Genomic DNA, 25,200 nt, shown 5'->3' with positions numbered 1-25,200 from the left:
CCTGCTCATAATGAGTGGAAATATGAAGCTATATCAACAATTAACTAAGAAATTAACAATATATCCATTAATAATGATTAAATACCACAATCACATATAGCTAAACCATTAAGAATGAATTTGAAAATCGCAAATGCAGGCTAAATGTAAGTTTCTAAATCAAAGTCAATTTTATTACCTTTTTTTTTTGAAGATTTAAACAACAAAATACTCCTCATGATGTAAGGATTCCAATGGTATATTGCTTTGGGTTTTAACTCTCTCAAAGAAATTTTTTATTTCTTCCTCGTAGTTTCTCGCTTTCTTGGTTTTTGTTGATAACATTAGGGAATAAAGTGAGAGAGGTGTTAAAAATTAGGAGTGAAGTGTTAAAAAAACTCTTTCTTAATTGAAGGGCACATTTGGCATTTTTGCTTGAAAATTACACACCATCAACTTAATCCTTATGGAGAGATAAATGATCAAATAATGTTAAGTGTGTTTGGATACAAATGTTTTTAAATAATATTTTACTTATATCATCAACACGTTTTCAATACTTTTTGATAATGCCAGCTCTTTCTTTTTTTTTTTTTACATCATTGTATAAGGTGATTGTGGATTTCCATCAACAAAATTATGGTATGTTTTTGTTGGAGATGTGTCCATGTATAAAAGAATATATTCTTTTTCCTTTTACTTTTTGTTTCGATTTTTATTTTTATTTTTTTTGTTTTTATTTTTCTAGAATTATCTTTTTTAAATAGGACCAACACTAGTTCCCCGAATCACTTACTTGAACTCGTGACTTATTAATGATAGATGCAGCGTCTTATTAATTAGGTTGTGCCTTGTTGTTGAGAATTTTATTTTTTGTTTTTCACTTTCATTTTTTCTGTTGTTATTTTGCAAAAGTCGTGCTACCTTTGACGCCCATATGAGTATGCATGGAAGCATTAAGTTACTATAAAAAACCAATTTTAGACTGATTTGTCTGAATGGAATTCCAAATTGGCAAAATGACCACTGTATGAGCACGTGATCCGCGCCCTTCTGTTCCCCCAAATGGAAAGAAAAACTGTGGACGGTTAATCTTTGTCAGGTTACACCACAACCAGCTGGTTTCCCTCATTCTTGCGGGCGGGAAACATCAAGAAAACTGCCCCTGTTCTCTAGTCAATTTTTTCCACGAAACAAATGATTATAAAACTTCGCATTCCAACTCTTGCCATTCAAACTCCCCCCATGGCCGCCCCTGGTTTTCTCCCACCTCTTTCTATACATATTCCTGTAGTCGTATACTTTGTATACATATTACAACCGTTTTTCTTCCACTTATTGTCAATTCCATGCACCAAAATCTTACGGTTTTACGCTAATTTAATTCTGACCCATTTATATTTAGCCAACACCCACCTGAAATCTGCAAACAGATTTGAATTTGACAAAGGAAGTCAGTCAATATATATACCCCTTACAGGGTTAGAGTTAGTCTAGTTCTGTAAGAGGGGAAGAAGATAAGATGACCATGGAGGCAGAGGCAGCAGGGCTGGTGAGAAAACCGGGAGATTTGATTGGGAAGGTACAGGATAAGATCATAAGGAAGAAGAGATGTAGTAATAGTAGTAGGAGGAAGGTAATTATAAGGAGGTCATTGCGGCCGATTTTGGGTCTCCAACAGCTATTTTTATCGTGTCAGCAAGTGTTTAAAGGTCCTGGTACCGTGCCTTCACCCAATGATGTTCAAATGCTCTGCCACATTCTTGGTGAGTCTTTGATCTATTCGTTTGTCCTGCCATTCTCGTTTTGTTTTGTTCTTTTTCAGAATTGAAGTGGTTTTTTGGCTTTTTGTATCATCAATGTTCTGATTATTGGCATGTTACATCTTAGACAATACTGGTAGTGGAATCTTGTCTTTGGTCCTAGTTTTTGGCTTCTTCAACTTGCTATTGGTGAAATGTTTGAGCTGTTTTTCTTTTCTTGTCTGTTTTTTAATTTTTTTCTGTATTGATGGCTGATTCATCCAAAATCATGGACTTCAATAGGAATGAAGATTTTCTTTGTGCCACTTATCAGTCCTAATCATGTTACTTTGGCAAAGGGAGAATAAAATATATGTGTTTAGCTGGGGGGAAAAAACTGTTAGGCCTAATGTGGTTTACTGGGGAGGGATGTGTGTACAGATTGTAATTTTTTGGAACTTCAATAATGATATTATCAATTATGAAGATGATTCTGTCAGATTTTTTTGGATAATTTCAGAATATTTGCCTGAAAGATTTGCGCAGTTGAAAGTTGGGTTCAAAACATTGCAGTTGACAAATAAATACGCTTTCTTTAGGGATTGTAAATAATGACATATAGTATGAGGTATAGAATTCTTGATTTATTTTAGATTGCTATGAGGGATTGGAATTGTGACTTGAAACTTTACAAATAATGTTGTATTCACTTTAGTTTTTTGTAAACCACATTGCGTTGGATTTTGCCGTGGACTATTTCTGTTTTTTTGGAAGGGAAATTGTCAAAGTGCAAGGGGGACTTCTTAAATATGTTAAGTGATCACAAATAGTCTAACCGATTTTGTTCTTTACGTTATTTATTTGATCCTAAAGAGCACTTTTATTTTTTTGGTATTGTGATAACTGAACTTCATTCTTTCAGTATCTTTCGAATGAAAGAAATGATTTAATTAATGCATGTTTTATTGCAAACTTGTAGCAGATTATAGACTATCAAATTCAGTTAAAATCTGGATGAGGATTTGAAAGTTTTGCTTCATTAGTTGTGTACATAATTGCTTACTAGTTGCTGGATCTAAATGTGCTGCATTCTGTAGCTTTAGAAAACTAAATAATTAGTGAACACGCAAAAGAAACTTGAACAAATCCTAGTCATATATTGCTCAATCTCTGTTACATGAATTTGACCTTATGAACAAACTGTCAAGTTATGCTGACAACATATAAGCCCATTAAATGAGATAAAAGGTATTATACATGCTCTAACTCAATATAAAAGAGTTAAATAATATTCATTTTAGTTAACAAAAAGTGTCATTGATCTCAACTAATGGCAGCATGATTGGATTACATGAATTTTGTGCTTTCCACTGATGCACCGACTTGATCATTGAGCAGAATGTGTAAAACGTGAATCACACGTTTATGAGCTTTGTTAATGAGCAGTGGTAATTAGCAAACATGAACTTTGTTAACACAATTAAGACATGGACGTTCTGAACATTAACTTGGCTAACCCTGTGAACACAATGTAAAGTACTTATAGGCATAGTTGTTACTATTCCTAAGGAGCCTTGTAGCATTATAAGAATATGAATTGAGAGGAAACATGGATCTTGAGTACTTTTATTCTTCTTTAGATTTTGTCTTTGAGATTGCAAAATTCTTAGAGATATACATGTTTATGTATGTTTATATATGTAGATATGTCCTTCTCTATATTTCATGTCCCTAAGTCAATCTTAAGCTACATATTTAGTGCTATTTTATTATTTGCTGAACCTGTTGCTACGATCTAGATCAAATGACGCCACAAGACGTTGGGCTAAGTAGTGATCTCCATTTCTTTAAGCCCAACACTGATGTTAAGGCCCATGAACGAGTAGCATATGCAACAATTCACCAATGCAAGAAGTTCTCGGTAAGACTGCCTCTGTTTATTTGTGCTTTTGTTAAATTTGATGAGCAAGTGATGAGTACACGATTTTAGTGAACACAAGTTTGATGTATTTATGCACCAAGCATTGTCATAAAGTCATTATTTGCTCTCTAGTGTGTGGACAAAAGTTCTTGGCATGATTCATGTTCTATAATCCATGGGATAACTGCATAATTATTCAAAACAAGGCAGTAAATAATTCAGAGTTTGATATTTATCTGAGTGCTTTCGAGCATTTTGTAACGAGTCAATAACTTGAACTGTATAGCTGTGCAAGCACAGGTGCTTTTAGAATTTCTGTTTTACAGAATTATTTGTGATACTTGAATCCAAATGAAATGGGTAAAAAAGCTGGTGCCTTCTTTTCAAACTTTAGTTCTTTGGTGATCCATAGTCAAGTGTTCATGATCTAGTGCAAGTTAATAACCGTTATTCTTGAATCATCTTTTGAACTACATTGCAATATATAGGCATATCATTTTGAAGCTCAAGGGCAAGCTTGGGTTGATTAACCTTGTGAATTGCTTTCTGCAGTTGTGCATCTTCTTTCTTCCAGCAAATTCAGTCATACCGCTTCACAATCACCCAGGAATGACTGTTTTCAGCAAGCTTTTACTGGGGTCGATGCACATTAAATCTTATGATTGGCTTGATAATTCAAGTTCAGATAACCATGAATCAGATCCTAAATGTATGTGGTTGGTGTCTCTCTGTCTGTCTCTCTACTTTTATCTATCCATGTATCGATGTATCCAACTCTCTTCATTCCTTCCACTCTATAACCTACATATATTGGTTCATAATTTATCAACTTTCTCTGACAAATAAAGATGATTATTTCAGTGAAGAGATTGGCACGACTGAGAGCGAATAGGATCTTTACAGCCCCATGTGACACTTCTGTGCTATATCCTACATCGGGAGGCAATATTCATGAATTTACAGCAATAACACCTTGTGCAGTACTTGATGTGCTTGGACCTCCCTACTCAAAAGATGATGGCCGTGACTGCTCATACTACAAGGATAGTCCCTATGATGCTACGCTAGGTAAGCCTTTTGTTCTCCCTGTACAAGTTTCGTTATTGTATTTGTTAATTCAGTATGGTGAACTTTCTTGAATTAATTTCATCCATGTGTGAAAGAAAAAAAGTAATTGCAAGAGCTATATTACTCTATGCTAAGTAGCCCTTTTATTTAAATACTTTTGCCTTCTCCTGATGCCATTGTTGGAGATCTTTCGCTCCACATCTTTTTTGTTTTTTGGGCTAACTGTTCTGGAGATTGAAGTGGAAAAACTTTTTATTGATCATACACTGGTTAAATTTGCAGTATAAGATTGTTATGAATAGAACTTCCACAGTTTTCCCCTGGAGGCTATACAATTTGCCTTGTGATAGCCAATGGGAGATTAAGCCTTCAGAAAGTTTGTAGTGAACTTATCAAAGCAATTGGAATTTGGAAAAGATTAAATGTGCAGAGGAAATATATAGTCAAAGCATGGTTGAATTTTTGTTATAATTGAGAAGGTACGCTGTCAACAAGAAAAAAGAACTTGAATATTTGCTATAATTGCATGGATTTTTCCTATTTCTTCAAAAGAATCAGCCTGCATTAACACTTGTAGTTCAGGGAATCGTTGTTACGATTATATTGAGGAGTATTTTACTTGAAATGTTGGGGAATATTGTCATTTCTTCAACTTGGAGTTTCTTAGCCACTAAACCAGTTAAGTTTTGAAGTGAGGCAGAGTGTCCATGCTATCATGAGATTACATTGGACATTCTGAGATTAATTTGACATTCAACATTAGTTTTACAGTCGATCTTCTTCTCATTTTGTTGTGTTTTTAGCTGCCATATTGATTATATGCTTTCACTGGATGTAGATGTAGAAGTTAAAGAGGCAAAACAAGATGAGTGCTATGGGTGGTTGGAGGAGATTGATTTGCCAAATGACTCAGAGATGGATCTGATTCCATACTTGGGTCCACAGGTTTCTGTGGCTAGTTAGTCATCTAATCCAGTGGATATAACTCTTTTTTTTTTTCCCTGTATTCACTTGTTTCTTGCCTTAATTGGTTTTTTTGTACCTTTTCTTTGATTTGGTGTTTCTTTACCATGGCCCTTAATGTATAGACGGTCCCCTGGATAGGTTGTGAAGCGTCTTGTGAACCCGCATTCATAACACACCTGTTACTGTATAAAAGTACCACTTCTACTCTTAGCAGTTTGTTGGACAAGTTCAAGTTTCATAAAGTACACAAAAACTTTCCTAGTACAAGTTTCATAAAACGCAGTAAAACTTTCCTTTCGGTCTTAATCATAAATGCAAGATTCAATGCGAACGCATCCTACTCTATCAAATTTTAGGTTCCTAAACTATTTACTGTATCAGTTATCTCCAATCTTAGAAACCGCCAAATCAAACATTTACTGCTTTTGGTCCCTTAAAAATGTGGAAAGCACTGAAATCTCAATGATTCAAGATTTCGAGTTACATTAGATTAATATACAGGCTTAAAAATTTCCCGCAGAGATGCTATGGCATCCAGACAACCCCGTAGGAATCAATTTCAATCTAGATTTGCTGATAATCATTGTGAATGAAAATGCATTATCAACTACAAGAAAGATAAGACATTCATACTTAATAATAAACAATCCCAGTATTTTGAGGTATTCCTAGGCACATACCATAAAGTTTTAGAATAACTGTTTACCTCTGTTGAATTTGGACGACGACTTATGCTGGCAGCTCAGGAAATGACGGATCTATTCACTTTATCAATAACCGAGACGACTCTGGCAGCTTAAGAAATGACGGGTCTTTTTTTTTTTTTTTGTCAGCAACGATACATTTGTATAACTTACTCTATCCTAAACTAGGGAGAGGAGGAGCCTAAGGAGGCTGTTGTAGGGACTAGTGGATATACAGATCCAACTAGACCAAGGGAATGTTGTGGCACAACCCTTAGATTTTTTTCGCTACAGGTGAGGTTCGAACCCTCACCTATAGACCCAAGGAGGGACTTAAGTCTCTCCTGGTGGCCACTGAGCCATTGCCCAGTGGTTAGATCTATTCACTTTATCAATAATCGAGACGAATCTGGTATATCATAAGAGCATCCACAACAATGTATAATGGGAGTATAATGCCCTCCATGACACGGTCTCCCATTGGAGCCGTGTCATGGAGATTACACGCACAATACTGATGATGCGCGTCATGGAAGATGCTGTGGGGCCCAAACGGCATTACAACACCAGCAAACGTCCAAATAGCCAAGATGAGACATTTTTTTGAAATGAGACAGCCTTTTATTTGGTCATTTTTTGAAACATTTTACAATGGTCATTTTTGGAGCTAGCCATTTTACAACGGCCTTTTTTTACAACGGCTATATTTAGCAACGGATAATTTATTTTACTTCCTATAAATACACAAAGTAATTTTTTTATTTCACCTCACAATCTTTTACTCCATTATCTCTCCTAGTCCCTTATTCAGTATTTTCAATCTATTTACATAATTTTATAAATTTTAGTATTTTATCATTATGGATGAGAATCTTAGTAGTTTTAGAAATATGTTAAATAGTTCAAATATAGAAAATTCATCCTCTTCACAAAATCAAAACCACCAAAATTTTCAAAATTATCCAAATTTGCCAAATTATCCATTTCTAATTCCAAATTACCCAAATTTACCCAATTCCAATCATCCATCAAATTTCCAAAATCCACCACATTTTCCATATCAAATTCCCATGTATCCGTCACCTAATTATTTTAATCCTTTAATGGGAAATCACTATACACCGAGGTATTATAACCTTGATATGGGTTATGGAGGCTCAACGACTCCGTCGGAGATAAGGAAGGATTTTGATTTCACCGGTCAACAAGATAATGCAACACCAACAGAGTCAATTTCGGATTCTCAATTTCCTCCGTATTCAACACAGCGTGAGGTAGAAAATATAAATCTCACAAATGAGGCGGTGGAAGAACCTGACGGTAAATGCGTTCCATGGAGTGTGGATGATGACAAGATACTTGCAAGTGCTTGGCTCACAATTTCAAATTGCAGCATTGTGGGTAACTCTCAACATGAAGAGAGTTTTTGGAAACGAGTTGTTGACTACTTCAATGAGAATCGAAAATCTGGACCACCACGAAAATATAAAGTAGTGAAATCACATTGGCATTGGTTGAGTCGGATGGTTAATGAGTTCAACCAATATTACAACATATTGGTCGGCGATCATCATAGCGGGTGGAATGATGACCAGATCAAGCAACACGCACGTGAGCTATTTCATCAGAATAATAACAAGCATTTTTTACATGAACATGTGTGGGTGTTGTTGAAAAATGATCCGAAGTGGAAGGTAAATATTCCTATGTAGCGTTCTTCAAAAAAGATAAGGACTGATGAAAGCGGGGCATACACTTCTTCATCCAATACGGATTCACATTTTGACATCGATGATAATGAAGCACGTGAAGTTCGCCCACCTGGTCAAAAAGCATCAAAGAAGGGAAAGAGAAAGGCAAAATCAAAGGTGAACGAGGAAAATGTGAGTGGGGAATTTGATCAAATCCGAAAAATGTTGATGTAGCAAAAAGAAGAAAAATTGCAGGCTATGGAAAACTTGGCAAATAAGTTAGAAAGTTATAATTTTCGAAGTGATTACGAAATCTTACTCAAGGATACCACGGGCATGACCGATCAATAGCTTCGAATTCATGAGCAAATTTGCTCCATTCAAAAAGCCAAATATAATATTTCTTAGTCTATTTTTAATTTTATTTTACTATACGGTGCAATAAGATGCAGATAAAACCATGTTGTATCATATTAATCACTTGTGTAGTACATTTATGGAGTAACTAGACACAAGCTATGAAATCCGACCATGGATTCGAAACCAAGTTATAAAATCCGGCCATGGATTGGAAACCAGGTTTTGAAATCCTGCCATGGAATCGAAACCAGGTTATGAAATCCAGCCATGGATTCGAAGCCAACATATAAAATCCGGCCATGGATTTGAAACCAGGTTATGAAATCCAGCCATGGATTCGAAATCAAACTATGAAATCCGACCATGGATTCGAAACCAAGCTAACGAAATTTTAAATTTCATCATTTTAAATTAATATAATATTCATAAATTTATAATTTATATTATATAAATATAATTATACTTAATTAAATAATTGTAATATATAATTATACTAATATTATAATAAAATATATTATATATATTCATTATACTAATATATTCATTGTAATAAGTCAGAAAACTAGCCGTTGGAAAATTAGCTGTTAGAAAAATGAGCCGTTGGAAAACTAGCCGTCATAACACTATCACTATATATGTATTGGCAGGACGCAATACATTGCCACCAAATACGCAACACACTCAAAAAATGTCTCAATATCCTGATATCTCTCTTATAGAAGAAATTAAAAAGTTTTTAGCTGATGAAATGATGGATGACACTGATGATCAAATTATGAAGACGTTGGAGCAATGGCAAACGCAACATATATCTTCAAGTCGTAACATCCATCCACACAGTCGAAGATATTACAATCGAGAGCGTGGTGTCGGACATGTTCAACTTTTTAATGACTATTTCACTGACGAGCCAGTGTATCCTTCACATATATTCTGCCGACGATTTCGAATGAGAAGGGAATTATTCCTTCAAATTGTGGAGTCGATGACAAATCATTCAGAGTTTTTTCAAATGAGGGTCGATGCAACCGGCAAAAGACTTTCTCCACTTCAAAAAACTACAGCAGCTATCCAACAGTTAGCATATGGAGCACCTGCTGACCAATTGGACAAGTACATAAGGATGGGTGAATCCACTGCAATCGAATGTTTGTCACAATTTTGTCGGTGCGTGATCGATATTTATGGGGCACAATACTTGAGAAGGCCTAATACTAATGACGTTGAACGTTTACTTCAATTGCCTTCTCAGCGCCATGGTTTCCTCGGAATGCTAGGTAGCATTAACTGCATGCATTGGCAATGGAAGAATTGCCCCGTGGCATGGAAAGGTCAATTTACTCGAGGTGATCAAGGATCTCCCACAATAATGCTAGAAGCAGTTGTATCAGCAGATTTGTGGATATGGCATGCATTTTTTGGCGTCGCGGGGTCTAACAATGACATTAATGTACTCAATCAATCTCCACTATTTAACGACGTGTCACATGGATATGCTCCTGATATTCAATTTATGGTAAACGACACACAGTATAACAAAGGGTATTGTCTAGCAGATGACATATATCCAGAATGGGCAACTTTTGTTAAAAGTTTTACATCTCCTAAAGATCCAAAGAGGATCAAATTTAAGCAAATGCAGGAGGCTGCAAAAAAGGACGTCGAGCAAGCTTTTGGAGTGCTTCAATTTCGTTGGGCAATTGTACGTGGCCCAGCTCGGTTTTGGCATATAGCTAAATTGAAAGATATAATGTACACATGCATCATATTGCATAATATGATTGTCGAGGATGAGAGAGATGTAATAAGAAACTGGGATGATGATGATGAAGAACCAACGATCCCTGTGACTCAAGGTTTAGTCGAAAATTTTCACCATTATCTTCAAAGGAATGCGAAACTACGTGACTGGGAAGTACATCATCAACTTCGGTCAGATTTGGTCAAACATATTTGGGAACGATTCGGAGGCAATAATAATGAAAATTAGTATTCATTATATTATTATTTGTATTTTATTTAATTTTAATATTATGTTGTGGAGTTAAATTCAGTAGATAGGGTATTATTAATTAATAATGGATGATTATGATATTTTCACGTTTGAGGTGTCACGTCAATAATTTATTTTTAAAAATAACCATTTTTAAAATAATAAATTTATTTATTTATGGGTTATGAGTTGTGCATTATCTGAGAATCCTGGTTTCTTTTATGCCATTCAAGTAGATATAGAGGGTCGCCTTGTTAAACCAAATTAGTTAAACCAAATTTAGATAGCATTTTATATTCGATAACATTCAAACTCGTCAACTAATCATACCAAACTTCAAACTCGATAAAAGTTCGTTCAAACTCAATTTGGCAAATAAACAAGCCAATCTTGAATAAAATTTTAATTTTGTTAAAATAATCATATAAGATTAAATATTAGGGTGTTTGATTTGATTAGTCTCGTTTAGACCCTAGGCGGTAATCAAAAAGTTGATAATAAATTTGATACTAAAAGAAAATGTACAAATATTTAGTAGCCTATGTGGAGAAAAATACACTATCCTGGGTGGGTAGACCCATTTTGCCCATTCCTTATAAAAGCCGAACCAATCTCAGCCAATCACGAGCGGGCATAGCTTCAACATGGGATTCGTAGTCTCTTTAAACCAAAATTAAACATGGGATTTGGCATCATTTTCCCATATATTCTTTGGATTCTAATAGTATCAAGACATATATCAGACTCCTCAATCGCTATTTGTATCTTTTGAAATGTTAAATACTCGTAAAAGTGTCTGAAATTCAGACATAAAACTATCTAATATAAAAATAAAGAAACAAAATAATGATAGATTTGAAATTTTTTTGTAGTTAAAGAGTGATTTTCAAAATCAGCGTCTCTAGCATTTCTATTTTTCATATTCTTTTTTGCACCCTTCTGGGATGCTTTTCTACCATAGGTTATGGAAGTAGGGTTCTTTTCAAATCCAAGTATTGCATACCATCAAATTGAATTCTTAAAAGAGGCACAAGTTATGGAAGTAGAGTTCTTTTTAAATCCATGTATTGCATACCCATCAAATTGAATTCTTAAAAGATTGTCTTTTAAATGTTCAAATCTTACGTCAGATCAATTGTCACTAATACATGACTTCCACTAAATTGAAAGAATATGCAACAATGCACCCCTTTGGATTACAGGTGGGAATAAATCTCCCTAATTCCCTTGGTCCAATTGAACCCTCTGTTAAATAAGTTAAAGTAAGAGTAAAAATAGAATTAGTGTAGAAGTTGATGATTGTCTCTAAATAGGCTAAATTAGAAATAGAAGTAAGATTAATGTAGAAGTCGTTGATTGAAAAAAAAAAAAAGGAAGATTGATGTAATATATGGTAAAAGTAGAAGTAGGGTTAATGTAGAAGTTGCGGATTGAAAAAAAAAAAAATGGGCGATTGACGCAGGATACATGGTACATAGTACTATTTCAAGTTGAAAAGCTAGCAAATTTTGGACAAATTCAAACAACTCCCAAAAGGGACAGATGTGGTGATGCAATTCCATCAGTCAATAACTGAAAACCAATAATCACTTTGCACTGAATTCAAAGCAAATGCTTAGCGACGGGGGAAGAAAGAGTGCCAAACAAACGGGCCAAAATGAAGGGGCCACCGCTAAAAAAGCCAAAGCTGGCCAACCTCGGAAAGTGAAAGCTTACGCTGCATGACAAATCCCATTAAGGTATTGCTTTTTCCTTTTTGCCAATTAAAAAAAGGCAAAAAAGAGAAAAATTCTGCTAATTCTAGTTTTCTGGAGCTTGAACTTAGATTATCAGTATTAATTGCACCATAAAATATATGCAATGATGCACTAAATCCATCAAATATAGACCTGTTTGGATTGCAATTTTTTGGAGTTTTTTTTATAGAAAATGTACTACAATGATTTAATATGTGTAAGATAAAAAAGTAATTGAAAAATGTGTTTAAAAAAAGGTCAAAATTTTTTGAAGAAAGATGGCTTTCGAAACAAGGCCTTAGTGCAAAAATGCAATGAATGTATCACTCATAAAAAATTTTGATATTTAAAATGGTACAAATTCAAATTAAGCCTATGTAGCCATCAATTATGTGGTACAGTTACTCTAACAATTATAGAGAACCCCACTCCCTAATTTTGTATCCAAGAAGGTCAACATCCCATCCAATGCGAACATTATTGTTGTCAAATATAACAAGTGCTATTACGTAATCTGAGGTATAATTTTTGTCATGAGATAATACTTAGCTAATCTTTTTCTATTAGGTACATTCTCAAAAATTTGTAAATCTTAAATGTATAAATGTAAATTCAATTTCATAAATAACATGAAAATTGCAACTTGTTTGGCCCTAAATCCTAATCCATAGTCCACTAGCTTTACCTCTTAAGGTTGCACTAAAATCCCCTTTCTTTTTCATTTTCTTCCATCTTCCATCTATAGTACTCATTATATTGAGTACTATAGAACGGACATTCAACTACTGAGTTGCCAACCAAAGTGACAACACTCATCCACCTTATAAAATTCCACCACGTTCCTTGACAAATCTAGAACAAGTCTGAAAAGGAGAAATCCACATTAGCAAAATCTAGTCCTGTACGTCCACTGATGTCAATAGTTAAAGAAACATGCAAGACTAGATGATGTACAATAGAGGTCAAGAGAATAAATAAAGGGTTCTCTTCAGTAGGCATCTTTCCTTTTGTTTTTTTGCTTTTCTATTGGGTGGCTCATCAGTCGAATCAGTCCAACTGGAAGAGACCCTTTAGAGCTTAAAAGCCATAGTATAATTTAGCAACATTGTGTCCACACCCCATATGAAAATATTGTCGGCTTATGAAGTAATTATGGCAGTTAAAAGTAGTATAGCTCACAAGTGTGGCACAGAGTTTCATGTCTTCATCTGTGCTAGCAATAGATGAATTGTTATTTCTCACAACTCTTGTTCAGAGAAGGCTCTCTGAGTTTACTAGAAAGATTCAGGGGTTTTGTCTCCATAGACACATGACATTTATTGCTTGAGAGTGAAAGGAAGATAGAAAGATGAGAATGAGTGAGTGCTGATGAATTTTTTGACTATTGTGTGGAAGATGTGGTAGGTTGATATGATTATGGTCAGCCTTTGTTTCTAAGCTACTTAGGAAGTTGGGATGTTGGAACTGTAGTTTATTTCTTCATTTGAAGGAAATGAAGGTTAAACTTACTTCACCAAGGAAAATTGGAGATTAACATTTGGCTTCTGTTTCTCAGTATAGAGGTTAGCCTTCTATCAGCTTCAAATTTTCATTTCAGTTGTTTCTTTTGTTTATAATGCAGACAAGATAGATTAGTCCCGTTCAGCATATGTAATTGTTGTAGTTAAGTAGATATCAAGAAAATCATTTGAGAACCAAAGAGTAGCAAGTGAAGGTGAATAATTTTTTATACCTTCAGGTATCCATGATGAAACAATAACTTGCTCCTTTTCCTATTGTCCCTTTTGTGCTTTCAACTGTTCCGCTGTTGCAAAAGTTGAGTTTTGAAGATGTTAGTGATTCATGTGTGGAAACAAGTGAATACTTAAGCTTTGAATTAGTCAACTCTGTTTGTGGGATCTCTTGTTCTGTTGTTCTGCAGGATGGGAAAAGAGGTAGGCCATGCAGCGCTGGTTCTGTTTTTTGCATTGTCAGTCTTAGTTGGCCATTCAGAAAAATTGCAGTCATCCCAGGCACAAACTCTTTTAAGGATTCAACAGTTTTTGAATTTTCCCGAGTCTTTGAATGGCTGGAAGAATGATACAGATTTCTGCAATCCAGAACCAAGGTCCACTCTTACAGTAGTCTGCTATGAGGAAAGCATAACTCAGCTGCATATAATTGGGGAGAAAGAGACTAATAAGCTTTCTAAGAACTTCTCTATTGATTCATTTGTTACTACACTGGTTAAACTTCCCAATTTGAAGGTCCTCAGGTTGGTTTCTTTGGGTTTATGGGGGGCATTACCAGATAAACTTTCCCGCTTGTCATCTCTGGAAATATTGGACATAAGTTCGAATTTCTTTTACGGTACCATACCTCGAGGAATATTGTCATTAACAGGTCTCCAAGCTCTCATACTTGATGGCAATATGTTTAATGGTAGATTTCCTGATGAGCTGGGATCACTATCAGTTTTGACAGTTTTGAGTATGAGAAATAATTCTTGTAGTGGATCTCTGCCCGATTCCCTAGGAAGTTTGGAAAATCTAAGAATCCTTGCCTTATCCAATAACAATTTCTCTGGAGAAGTGCCTGATCTTAGAAAGTTGGAAAACCTTCAGGTTCTAGACTTGGAAAACAATTCTCTTGGACCTCAATTTCCTCCAGTTAATAAAAAAATTGTAAGCCTTGTACTGAGGAAAAATAAATTTACCTATGGCATTCCAGATGAAGTGAAATCCTTCTATCAGCTTGATCACCTAGATGTGTCATCCAACAAATTTGTGGGGCCATTTCCATCATATCTTCTGTCCATGCCATCAATTACATACCTGGATATTTCAGCTAATAGATTTACTGGAATGCTTTTCGAAGATGTGTCTTGCAATACTGAACTTAAGTTTGTGAATTTGTCTGCTAATCTGTTGACTGGGGGGGTGCCTAGCTGTCTACTGTCCAATTCAAGAAACAGGATTTTTCAATATGCTGCAAATTGTTTGGCAACGAAGGATGTAACTCAACAACCGAACTCATATTGTCAGAATCAAGCTTTGGCTGTGGGAATCCTGCCTCATCATAGAAGGCAAAAGGAAGCTTCAAAAATAATCCTGGCCTTGAGCATATCTGGAAGTACTATAGGTGCAGTTCTACTACTCGCTCTAGCTTTTGTTCTTGCAAGAAAATTTCTTGCAAAGAATGAAGCACAAAAGCTTCCTGTTGGAATAATAGAAGAAAATGCCTCAACAGGGTACACTTCAAAAATACTTTCAGATGCAAGTAAGTCCTCAATCTTTTCATCTGCTAATGGGAAGTTTATTTGCTGGTGTGAAATGTGATTTTTACTTATAATAATGGAATTTGCTCTTTTTAAATTCACAAAATATTGTGCTCAATGGACTGTGCTTACAAAGTACAAGTTTTGCACATTCTTGAATTTTCCATTCATTGGCATTCACCATACCTGACAGGTAATCTCAATGGACCAAATCCAGGATTGGTTTACTGGTTATGTAATGTGTGATCAATCTTGCATAGAAAAGCACAAGTTTTTGTAAATTCTTCATTGTACATTGAAGCTGTTGTAACGGCACACTCAATTTTAAGCTTCTGCAGTGGCAAGAGCTGAGTTTAAGGAAACAAAATTCTTTATCTTTGACCCTAAAGCCCAAAAAGGTGAAAGCACAACGACAACGTCACCAATTTGGCTTTAAATTTGCCTCTCTCTCCTTCATCCGATAGTCTGCACCCACCTTACAGGTTGATTAAACTGAATAACCATCTGGTCTCAGAAAGAGATGAAGTGATTCAACTTAAGAAGGAGAATGTAACAATCGTACTAATTGATTGCAGTTCTCTTGTTTTAACAATATTTCTTGGATCCATGAATATTCAGTCTAGAATGGAAATATATCTAGTCTTCTGGATATCTTTGATCCTAAAGCAGCTATGAAGCATTAATGAGAGTCTTAACAACTAATCAGCAAGTTCTCCAGGATATATTACACAAGCAATGAAGCTTGGAGCAATTGGTCTTCCAGCCTACAGGACCTTTTCACTGGAAGAACTTGAGGAGGCAACTAACAACTTTGACACATCATCCTTCATAGGGGAAGGCTCTTGTGGTCAGGTAAATGTGTTATTCATAACAATTTCCCAATGCAAATTGAATTGTTGTACTAGCATCAATATGTTGGCTTTCAGTGTCTTCACTTCATCTTAGGGTTCTCCCGAACCGTTTATGAGAAGACAGTTGAAGAAAATATGAAACTGAAATTATTTGAGTATGAGACGGTGGAGTAATTCCCTCCAATTGATATTTCTTACTAGTATTCAACTCATTGTTTGTCTTTACAGTCGCCATTTTTATCTTACCCTCCATACTTTGTGATGATGAAGCCAATTGTGTAGAAAAGTTTAAGTTCACTTGTATAAACCCTATCTGCCAAAAATGCTAAGATCAATACTCTTCGTTCCATTGCTTTGTGTCTGCTGTATAGACAACTCTTCTCCTGAAGCAAAATCTACTTCCCTTCTATGTGAGTTAGGGGTGAATCCTTGCCATTGTCATCTGTAACCACATGTTCTATCCTCTGAGCTACATTCTGATCTCACACTGATTTCTTCCTGAACATAGCTCAGTAAAAAGACCCACGTCTCACCAATCATTTCAGGTTAATTTGTAACAGATATTTTATCTAATCGGTAATCAACTTTCTGCAGGTTGTGAAGTTGGAGAGAATGGTTTTTTGGATATAATCGTAAAGAATTAGATATTTAATCTTCATGTTTTATATTCTAAGAACTGGTAAAAATAAAAGGTACAATTGGTATATATATTAATGCGTGGTTAATGAAACCTGAATCTGAAAGTTATATGCATACACCAACTTTGCTTCTGGTATAAATTGACTATGGTATGGCTGTAACCTGTTCTTCACATGTGGAAATTAGTCATATAGACTAATTCAAAATTACAGAAACTGTTTGCTGTGACACCTGCCGCCTATTGTGTTTTTGGGATAGTTCTTCCCAAAATATGAAGCCATAGACTACTTAAATGACTATGCAGTATGGCTGTAACCTGTTCTTCACATGTGGAAATTAGTCATATAGACTAATTCAAAATTACAGAAACTGTTTGCTGTGACACCTGCCGCCTATTGTGTTTTTGGGACAGTTCTTCCCAAAATATGAAGCCATAGACTACTTAAATGACTATGCAGTATGGCTGTAACCTGTTCTTCACATGTGGAAATGAGTCATATAGACTAATTCAAAATCACAGAAACTTTTTGCTGTGACACATGCTGCCTATTGTGTTTTTGGGATAGTTCTTCCCAAAATATGAAGCCATAGACTACTTAAATGACTATAGCTGAAATTTTCTTTGCCATTGACTCAGATGTACAGAGGCCAGATGACGGATGGTACCTACGTTGCTATTAGATGCCTGAAAATGAAAAGAAGGCACAGCACTCAAGATTTCTTGCATCACATTGAATTAATATCGAAACTAAGACATCAGCATCTGGTCAGTGCTCTTGGCCACTGCTTCGAGTGTTACTTGGATGATTCAAGTGTGAGCAGAATATTCCTTGTCTTTGAATATGTTCCAAATGGGACATTGAGGAGCTGGATATCAGGTATTCCAAATGTTTTATGATATCAGGATGCATATTCAAATCATGTTCTTTCATGAAAAAAGATTTGGCTGGATGCAGTAGATAACATCTTATAAGCCGACATCTCTTTAAAAGAATATCACTTGCATTAGTAGCATGTATAATTTTCTGATTTCAGTGAGTCATCCACCTAGAGGATTCACCATCAGCTAACTTTTAAAACTCTTTTAAGAAAAGCACGCTGTCTGATCAAATTACGAATTAGTTGATTATCTATGCTATTCAACTTGCAAACTGTTTTGATTTTCTGTTCTTTTACAATTTTAAGTGGATCTCATTGTTATATGACAGATAGACGTGCCGGATCGAAACTTAATTGGACACAACGTATTGCAGCTGCAATTGGGGTAGCAAAGGGTATACAATTCCTGCATACAGGAATAGTGCCTGGTATCTTTCCAAATTATTTGAAAATAACAGATATTCTATTGGATCAGAACCTTGTTGCAAAAGTTAGTAGCTATAACCTGCCTTTGCTAGCAGAGCATATGGGAAAGGTATAAACTTGAATGAAGAATTTTAAATTCTAGGATTGTAAGATGTTATTCTTGCACAAGATAGATGTTGAAAGCTACTTAATTTTACAGGATGATGTTCATAGTTCGAATACATCTACACAGTTGAAGAACCTAAGGTTTGTTCTTGTCCAACTTTCAGCATTCTGGTCTCTGCTTAACGAGACGAATAGTTAACAACACAGGACTTCCTTTACTTGCAAGATTTCTGGTTACTGCTATTCATCAATAGCCAAATTCATACCTTTACACTATAAGCCTTTACTTGAAAACCTTGTGCTCAAGGGGCACAACTATTGATCTGGGAATTTAACTTTCTCAGCAACTTTTTCTGCTGCATCAACTGTTTTTGACTAACCATTCATCTTTTGTATTGTCTTCCACATATATTTTCATTGGCATTTACTCAATATTCATTTTTTTTTAATTTTTGGAAGTCAAATACTTGAGAAAAATCTGCAAACTATCAGTTGTTACAAGTCCTCTACCTTTTGTATAAAGTCACAAGTGCTTGGACTTGTACCATCAATTACATAACTGATACCAAATAGGTGGTGCACTTCTTAAAATTTCGATAAGAAATGCTTAAACTACACTCTTGGTTCACAGGGTAATGCATCAAGAAAAGTTCGATATCTATGACTTTGGGATAATATTGCTGAAGATCATCTCTGGAAGGCCAATAATTTCCGAGAGAGAAGTGGTGGTTCTCAAAGATCAGGTATATAAATGTAACTTTATCAGATCTAACTTGTCTTTGGAGCCAACGCTCAGGTTTGGACTAGTTACAGATACTACTCAGCATCAATATTGCGAAATTTTCTTTTCTTTGTTCTCAATTTGCATAGTGTTGGAGTTCCATGTTTTGTTTGTTCTCAATTAGCAAACTCCACTTTGCAGAATGTTCTTCTTCTTTTCTTTTCTTTTGAATTTTTTTGGGAGTTATATGATACAGAATCCAATTCTGCTGAAATCTAATAGTGAAATGCTAAATTTAAAGGAAATTTAGAAGCTGTAGACAGGTAAAAATGCTCCATAGGTCCTGAGGTTAATGAGACTTGTGCTCTCTCTATTGTCCGGTGCTGCTGGCTTTAAGTATATTGCTTTGCCCTTGAGACATTAACTCATATAATCATATCATACATAGGAAAAAGAGAATAATACAAAGCTGCTATTTTGCTTTGAATTAGAAGCTATAGACAGGTACAAATACATTGCTTTCCCTTTTTTGACAATAATTCCTATGATACACCAATTAGGCAGGAATAGTTGGCTAGTTCAACCTTTGTTGAAGGTTGACAATGATTGGCCCAGAAGAAAAAAAATGCAAGATTAAGATCATGTGGTGTCCATCCTTTTTAACACCATACGTCTGGTCCATAAAAATTAATCCAAAATTACCTTCTATTCAAAGTCATTTGCATTCTGAAAAAAATCAACTTATATTTTGTTGAAATGAACAAAATCTTTCCGGAACAGTTGCATTTCCCCCCTCCCTGTCACACTTAAGGGAAAAAAGAACAAAACAAAACTGCAATTTTGTAATGACAGTGAAGACAATATAGTCATGAAGTCCCTGCAAGTTGTAAGACCTTCAATTAGGGTAATCATATTTGCATTTAGCAATATATGGCATCTCAAAAGGATCTTAATAGGAGTGCCTAGGCCAGGACATGCCATGCAATCTCTAATATCTGTAATCTGATAAACAAACATGAGACCTTCACCTAATCAAATTTAAGCATTTTTGTTCCACTTATTGTGCGTGTGCGGCCGCATGAGAGAGAGAGAGCGATGCATCATCCTAATAGGTTTCTGGATATCTTGGGGAGATTTTCTTTATTTTGAATCCACAAGTTGGCATTTATAGAAAAGCAGAATCTGTGAGCCTGACTGATAATTATTGGCTTCATCAGTTATAGGTGTACAGAACTGAGTGTTCTACCAAAGTTGTTCTCAACACCCATGAATGAAAAGAATTTGTTTTTTCCTGTCATGCAGCTACAAGCAGTCATTACAGCAGATGATGCATCCAGAAAGAGAGTGGTCGATCCGGCTGTTAGTGATGCATGTTCAGACGAATCACTGAAAACTATGATCGAGATTTGCTGCAAATGTTTGCTCCAGAATCCTGCAGATAGACCTTCAGTTGAGGATATCCTCTGGAATTTGCAATTTGCTGCTCAGGTTCAGGATGGATGGAGAGGGGAGTCCTTCCACAGCAGTGACGGCTCTCCAGTTTCATCCTTCAAACCTCCACACCAACGACTCACAATTCCTTGGCATTAGCATTTAGTACTACTATTTTGTAAAAATCAAGTGTTCTAATATGGAGTCATTGGACATAAATCAAACTCTTAACTCAATTAGAAGATAGCATAAACCTGCTTTTTGGATTTTAATTTGGATCTTTTACAAAGGCAACTTTACAAAATTCAAAAGCAATAGAGAACTGGTCACATCATCTCAAAACACAAAATCTCGTTTTAGTCTGATCATGCTTACTTGCCTAAAACCAAACGATACCAATTTTATAAATATTAACACTTGATATTACAAGAGTTAATTACAAAAAGGGGTAACTACTCCCATATCCTTTCTAGCTAGTTCTGATAACCAAAATGGGAATGCTCCCTCCCATTCAATCATCCTAACTGACTTAACTGCAAATTGAGCCATAGCATGGCTACAACTATTAGCAGTTCTGGGAACAAACAAAAACAAACAGCTTTCAAAGTAGTTCTTCTTCAAGTCTTCAATGTCTTCCAGGATTGTTTGTACCTTACAATCCTGCACATTGCTTGAGTTGATTAGGCTCACCACAAATTTGCAATCAGATTGGACCTCTATTGTAGTCCACCCTGCAGTTGTGGCCTAAAAGTTCTATTCATGCTTGATAGCTTTCACAGTTCCAGCTTATGTGTTTAAACAGTCTAAGTGAACCAAATACAAGACTAGTTTACTGGTGCCATCCTATTCTTTATATAGATTACCTAATCAGAAATGGTAAAACTGGTCAACTTTATTTAAAGAAAAATAAAAATAAAAATTCCCGCCGTCATAATTAATATGGTTATCTTAGAATTGGACTAAACATCCACTTATCCATGTCTACAACTGCACCTATTCACACTGCCGCAATAATCACAATTGCAAAATGTCCACCTCTCCATCTTTGCACTCCATACCCTTTACCATGCATAATTCTTTTTTTCCTTCCTTAATTTACTCTAATCATCTATTTATGACGAATATAAATAGTCAATACTGTACTTAAATGGCTGGAAAATAGACTAAAAACACTGCTTTTGCCACCAACAAATCCAAATAAATAGAAATATTGACCCTTAAACAAAAAACTCAAACAGGATGGTTGAAAATTGCCTTATACAAGAAACAACAAATGTCATTAAGAAAAAGGAGCCAAAATTGCACAATCTCCACCCAACAATAATTTGTAGCCTGAAGAGTTTAAGATAATATTGCTCCACCTTAAACTCTTAACTTCTGAAGAATATATCTTAATCAATTTAGCATAGGCAAAAATTGGTAGAACGTACAGAAGACAAACTCAAAAAAAAAATTAGAAAGGCAAATGCTCCTGAGGGATTCTTTTGTCAACTTTACCAACTCTTTGGGGAGGCCAGACAATATGTGTGACCCTTCCATGAACCAAACCCAAAGGAATCTGGAAGTAAACCATCAAGAAATTCATTAGCTAACAAAGCCTTTTTCTACAAATGCAGGCATACAGAGACTTAATCCAGCAATAACCATTTATGTCAAAAGCAGGAATCTCAAACATTTATTTTGGACTAAAAATGTTTTCACAACTTGTTGCCCTACTGTGGTCAGCAAACATGTATTATCATATGCATTCAACATCTTTTTTTGGGTAACTACATGCATTTAACTTTTGTCCGTTCAATGATCTAAAACATCCAGTACAACAGCATTTCCAGACATGACATAATCTAAGCAGGCACTTTGAATTGTAAAAGAGCATGATTATTGATAATTAAATGCTACGAACAAACCATCAACAATTTAACAAACACAGACGCAAATCCCGTGGAAATACACATAAATATAGGTGAATAAACACAAAGAGGGCATCTTTTTTTCTCTTCTTGTTAGTACTCTACATACTCCTTAAACTGAATTCAACAGTACAGTGAAGAATGTCTATACCGGTCCAAAGGATCTTGAGTCCAAACTAAACACTGAATTGTCTCCCTCAACCCAGCAATGCCCTTTCGGGACCACAATAGCATCGTAAGAGTGAGGAGTACTGATCCAGTCACCAGGTAGGGCAGTTATTCTCTTTATATGCATTTCCCTATGATTACTAGGAGAGCTGCACAAAGCCATGATTAAAAAAAGTCACTATCAACAACATTCCATGAGATTAACTCCACTAAGCTAAATTTTTAAAGGCAAACACAGAATGCACCATAACATCTAAAATTAGGCCGCCAACTCATTTATCAAGTCTAAGCTTGGCATCAAATCATGATTTTCAACTGCAAATTGAGTCCCAAGAAATTTTTGGTCTACAGATCATCTATAATAAATTATGCTTTGTATCCATGCAATGTTCTCCATTCCATCTATAGTTTTGTTTATCCACTAAGCCTCAAAGTAATATTCTTTTAACCAATTACCATTATAAGTCACTCAACAAGTTTGTGCATATTCACAACGTAAAACTGCTTTTCTAAGTTTATGTATCAGCTTAAGCATAGCTCAAAAATCATGTGGCTCAAGCACATATTTACACCAGCAGGAAATAAGAGGGAGAAATTCTCTCATCCAGAAGTAGCAAAAAGGAACCTACCAGAAGACCACCACATCACCACATGAGAACTTGTACTTTTCGAGGCAAAATTTCTCCACAAGGACACGGTCATCTACAATAGACTTATCATTAACATTAAAAGTTAAGCATATAAGTGCAAAACTTGGTGCATTAGCATACTTGTTCAGAAGACAACAAAGAAGATGAGAAAGTTACCAGTCAAGGATCCTGTAGAACTGCTGATTTGGGGATTAAAAGTAGGAGACATTGAATAACCTCGAACAGGAACAATGCTAAAATACCGGTCAGATACCGTAAGGCCTATGAGGCCAATGGTGAAAAACTTCTTAGCCGAGTTCCATAAAAAATTTCGAGTCCCCATATGCGCACCAAAATCACCTAAGCCCAGAAACCATATCTGAAATACATTCACCAAAGGAATCAGACTCTGCAATGAAAGGGGGAAAAAATCAGAGAAAAAGTATTGCTCCATTATTTGGTGGACGCATTTTATTCGGACTGAGTCGACTCCGGAACTCAAAAGAGCGGCCAAGTCTACCGAGTAACGGAGGCTTTCACCATGATTTTCAAAGAAAAAAAATTACCCGTGTCCAATTTGTGAGAAATTGCACAGAAAGACAGAAATAGCAAATCAATCTTCAACCCAAAATGCTCTCTTTGCAGACTCTTCACCAAACAGTAGATGGGTGGCAGAGGTTCAAGAGAAGGAGGAACAAAAATAAAAGGGCGAAGAAGACAAGGAGGCTCTCATATCATACGCAAGGCGGCGGGCAGTGGTGAAATTTGGAAAGGAGGAGGAGGAAAGAAGGATGAAAGGAAGACTCGGGGGAGAAGACGGCTACGCCTACGGTATAGGTCAAAGTCAAGCACGGTGACATAAGGGGATAATTTCAGAAACCTCCCCTGAGGCTTCTAACATATCACTTGGCACCTTTAAACTTTGAAAAATGTCACTTGCCTCCCTTATTTTGGAATTTTTTTTTCTAACCTGTGCAACCCACATCAAAATATAATAATTAGAAAACTCATTTTAGAATAGATAATATAATCTCATTCTATATTTACCCTTTTCTTGTGGAATCTTAATTGTCATATCACATTAATTTTATTTCTCAATTTTTATCAACTTGGTCAATATGATTCTTTAATTGAAATTATAAAGTCGATAATGGGCTCGAAAGACTCTTAATATTGTTTTATGTCACGAGTTCGAACAACAAATATTAAGATATTTAAAATTATAGATAATTTACAATACTTGTAAAAATAACTTGAAAATTTTATAGTAATGAAAATAATCTTTTTTGGAAACATCACAAACAAGTTTATATATAATTTTTAGCATTTTTTTTTATTATTCTAGTTTGCAAGCTATTGACTTGGATTAAAAAAAATTAGAAAACTTAGAAAATGTGAACTATTTATAAAACTCTTTAAATTAACTCAATACACTTTACAGTAAAGAAAATAATACTTTTGTAACTTGGAAAGTCTTCAAATACACTTTGAAATATTTACTCTTTGTGTTTTAAAAGCGCACTATATTTTATCCCGTTAGAATTAAAATTTCATGCTTTTGGATTTTGTTTTTAAATTATCATTAATATACTCAAGTTTTTTAAATTATTATATACGTTAAGGAGTAGCACTCCTTTTTTATTTGGCTTTTTTTTAATCCCCATGTACTGAAAACTTTGGTCTATTCCCCCACAGTCCTTGGTTTAAAAAATTTTTTATACTAAAAAGTAAGATAACAAAAGGGTAAATTCAGAATAAAATTATATTCTCTCTCCCAAAATGAGTTCTTTAAAATTATATTTTGAAATAGATTTCAAATGCTACAAAAAAACTTAAATTAAGAGAGACAAGTGAGATATTTAAAAATTGCTGCCAAGTGATTCTATTAGAAACCTCGGTAGAGGTTTATGAAATTATTCCAAAGATAAAATTATATGTCTCTAATTTGCAAGTAATGGATGAATTGAATTAAGTAAACAATAGAATTAATAAACGACTTGGGCCTTTTTTCGCTATGTGTCATGGTGTAAGGGTGGCAATGGATCG

At 35.1% G+C, this 25,200-nt stretch overlaps 5 protein-coding genes across 8 annotated transcripts; 4 read left to right on the top strand and 1 right to left on the bottom strand.

Moving 5' to 3' along the window:
* The first annotated feature begins 1,286 nt into the window (after positions 1–1,286).
* Positions 1,287–5,886, top strand: LOC113695091 (plant cysteine oxidase 2-like). The gene is made up of 5 exons (XM_027214055.2): positions 1,287–1,745; positions 3,521–3,642; positions 4,195–4,351; positions 4,504–4,710; positions 5,549–5,886. Exons 1-5 carry the CDS (start codon positions 1,502–1,504, stop codon positions 5,671–5,673), a joined length of 855 nt encoding a protein of 284 aa, XP_027069856.1. The 5' UTR covers positions 1,287–1,501; the 3' UTR covers positions 5,674–5,886.
* Positions 5,887–7,462: 1,576 nt separating this feature from the next.
* LOC113696773 (glutathione S-transferase T3-like) lies at positions 7,463–8,071 on the top strand. Its single transcript, XM_027216156.1, has one exon. It carries the CDS (start codon positions 7,463–7,465, stop codon positions 8,069–8,071), a length of 609 nt encoding a protein of 202 aa, XP_027071957.1.
* Positions 8,072–9,098: 1,027 nt separating this feature from the next.
* Positions 9,099–10,400, top strand: LOC113696772 (protein ALP1-like). The gene has a single exon (XM_027216155.2). The coding sequence runs from the start codon at positions 9,099–9,101 to the stop codon at positions 10,398–10,400; it is 1,302 nt and encodes a 433-aa protein (XP_027071956.1).
* A 2,752-nt stretch (positions 10,401–13,152) lies between these two features.
* LOC113694588 (probable inactive leucine-rich repeat receptor-like protein kinase At3g03770) lies at positions 13,153–20,719 on the top strand. 2 transcript variants are annotated; one of them, XM_027213428.2, is made up of 8 exons: positions 13,153–13,701; positions 14,061–15,397; positions 16,114–16,247; positions 17,523–17,763; positions 18,094–18,299; positions 18,390–18,436; positions 18,927–19,038; positions 20,319–20,719. In XM_027213428.2, exons 2-8 carry the CDS (start codon positions 14,062–14,064, stop codon positions 20,604–20,606), a joined length of 2,364 nt encoding a protein of 787 aa, XP_027069229.2. In that variant the 5' UTR covers positions 13,153–13,701; position 14,061; the 3' UTR covers positions 20,607–20,719. The 2 variants fall into 2 exon arrangements, with proteins under 2 accessions (XP_027069229.2, XP_027069228.2); XM_027213427.2 differs by having other exon boundaries at positions 13,878–15,397.
* Positions 20,720–20,822: 103 nt separating this feature from the next.
* On the bottom strand, positions 20,823–23,967 carry LOC113694589 (uncharacterized). 3 transcript variants are annotated; one of them, XM_027213429.2, is made up of 5 exons: positions 23,721–23,967; positions 23,332–23,563; positions 23,155–23,227; positions 22,509–22,674; positions 20,823–21,107 (listed from the first exon to the last, which is right to left on the bottom strand). In XM_027213429.2, the coding sequence occupies exons 2-5, from the start codon at positions 23,495–23,497 to the stop codon at positions 20,880–20,882; spliced, it is 633 nt and encodes a 210-aa protein (XP_027069230.1). In that variant the 5' UTR covers positions 23,498–23,563; positions 23,721–23,967; the 3' UTR covers positions 20,823–20,879. The 3 variants fall into 3 exon arrangements, with proteins under 3 accessions (XP_027069230.1, XP_027069231.1, XP_027069234.1); XM_027213430.2 differs by having other exon boundaries at positions 23,332–23,533; positions 23,721–23,965; XM_027213433.2 differs by lacking the exon at positions 20,823–21,107 and adding an exon at positions 21,703–22,005 and having other exon boundaries at positions 23,332–23,533; positions 23,721–23,957.
* Between the last annotated feature and the right edge of the window lie 1,233 nt (positions 23,968–25,200).

The sequence above is a fragment of the Coffea arabica genome, chromosome 6e (assembly GCF_036785885.1).
Source record: "Coffea arabica cultivar ET-39 chromosome 6e, Coffea Arabica ET-39 HiFi, whole genome shotgun sequence".
NCBI lineage: Eukaryota > Viridiplantae > Streptophyta > Magnoliopsida > Gentianales > Rubiaceae > Coffea > Coffea arabica.
Note: the sequence above shows the minus strand (reverse complement) of the source record. Positions and strands in the feature narration are given on the sequence as shown.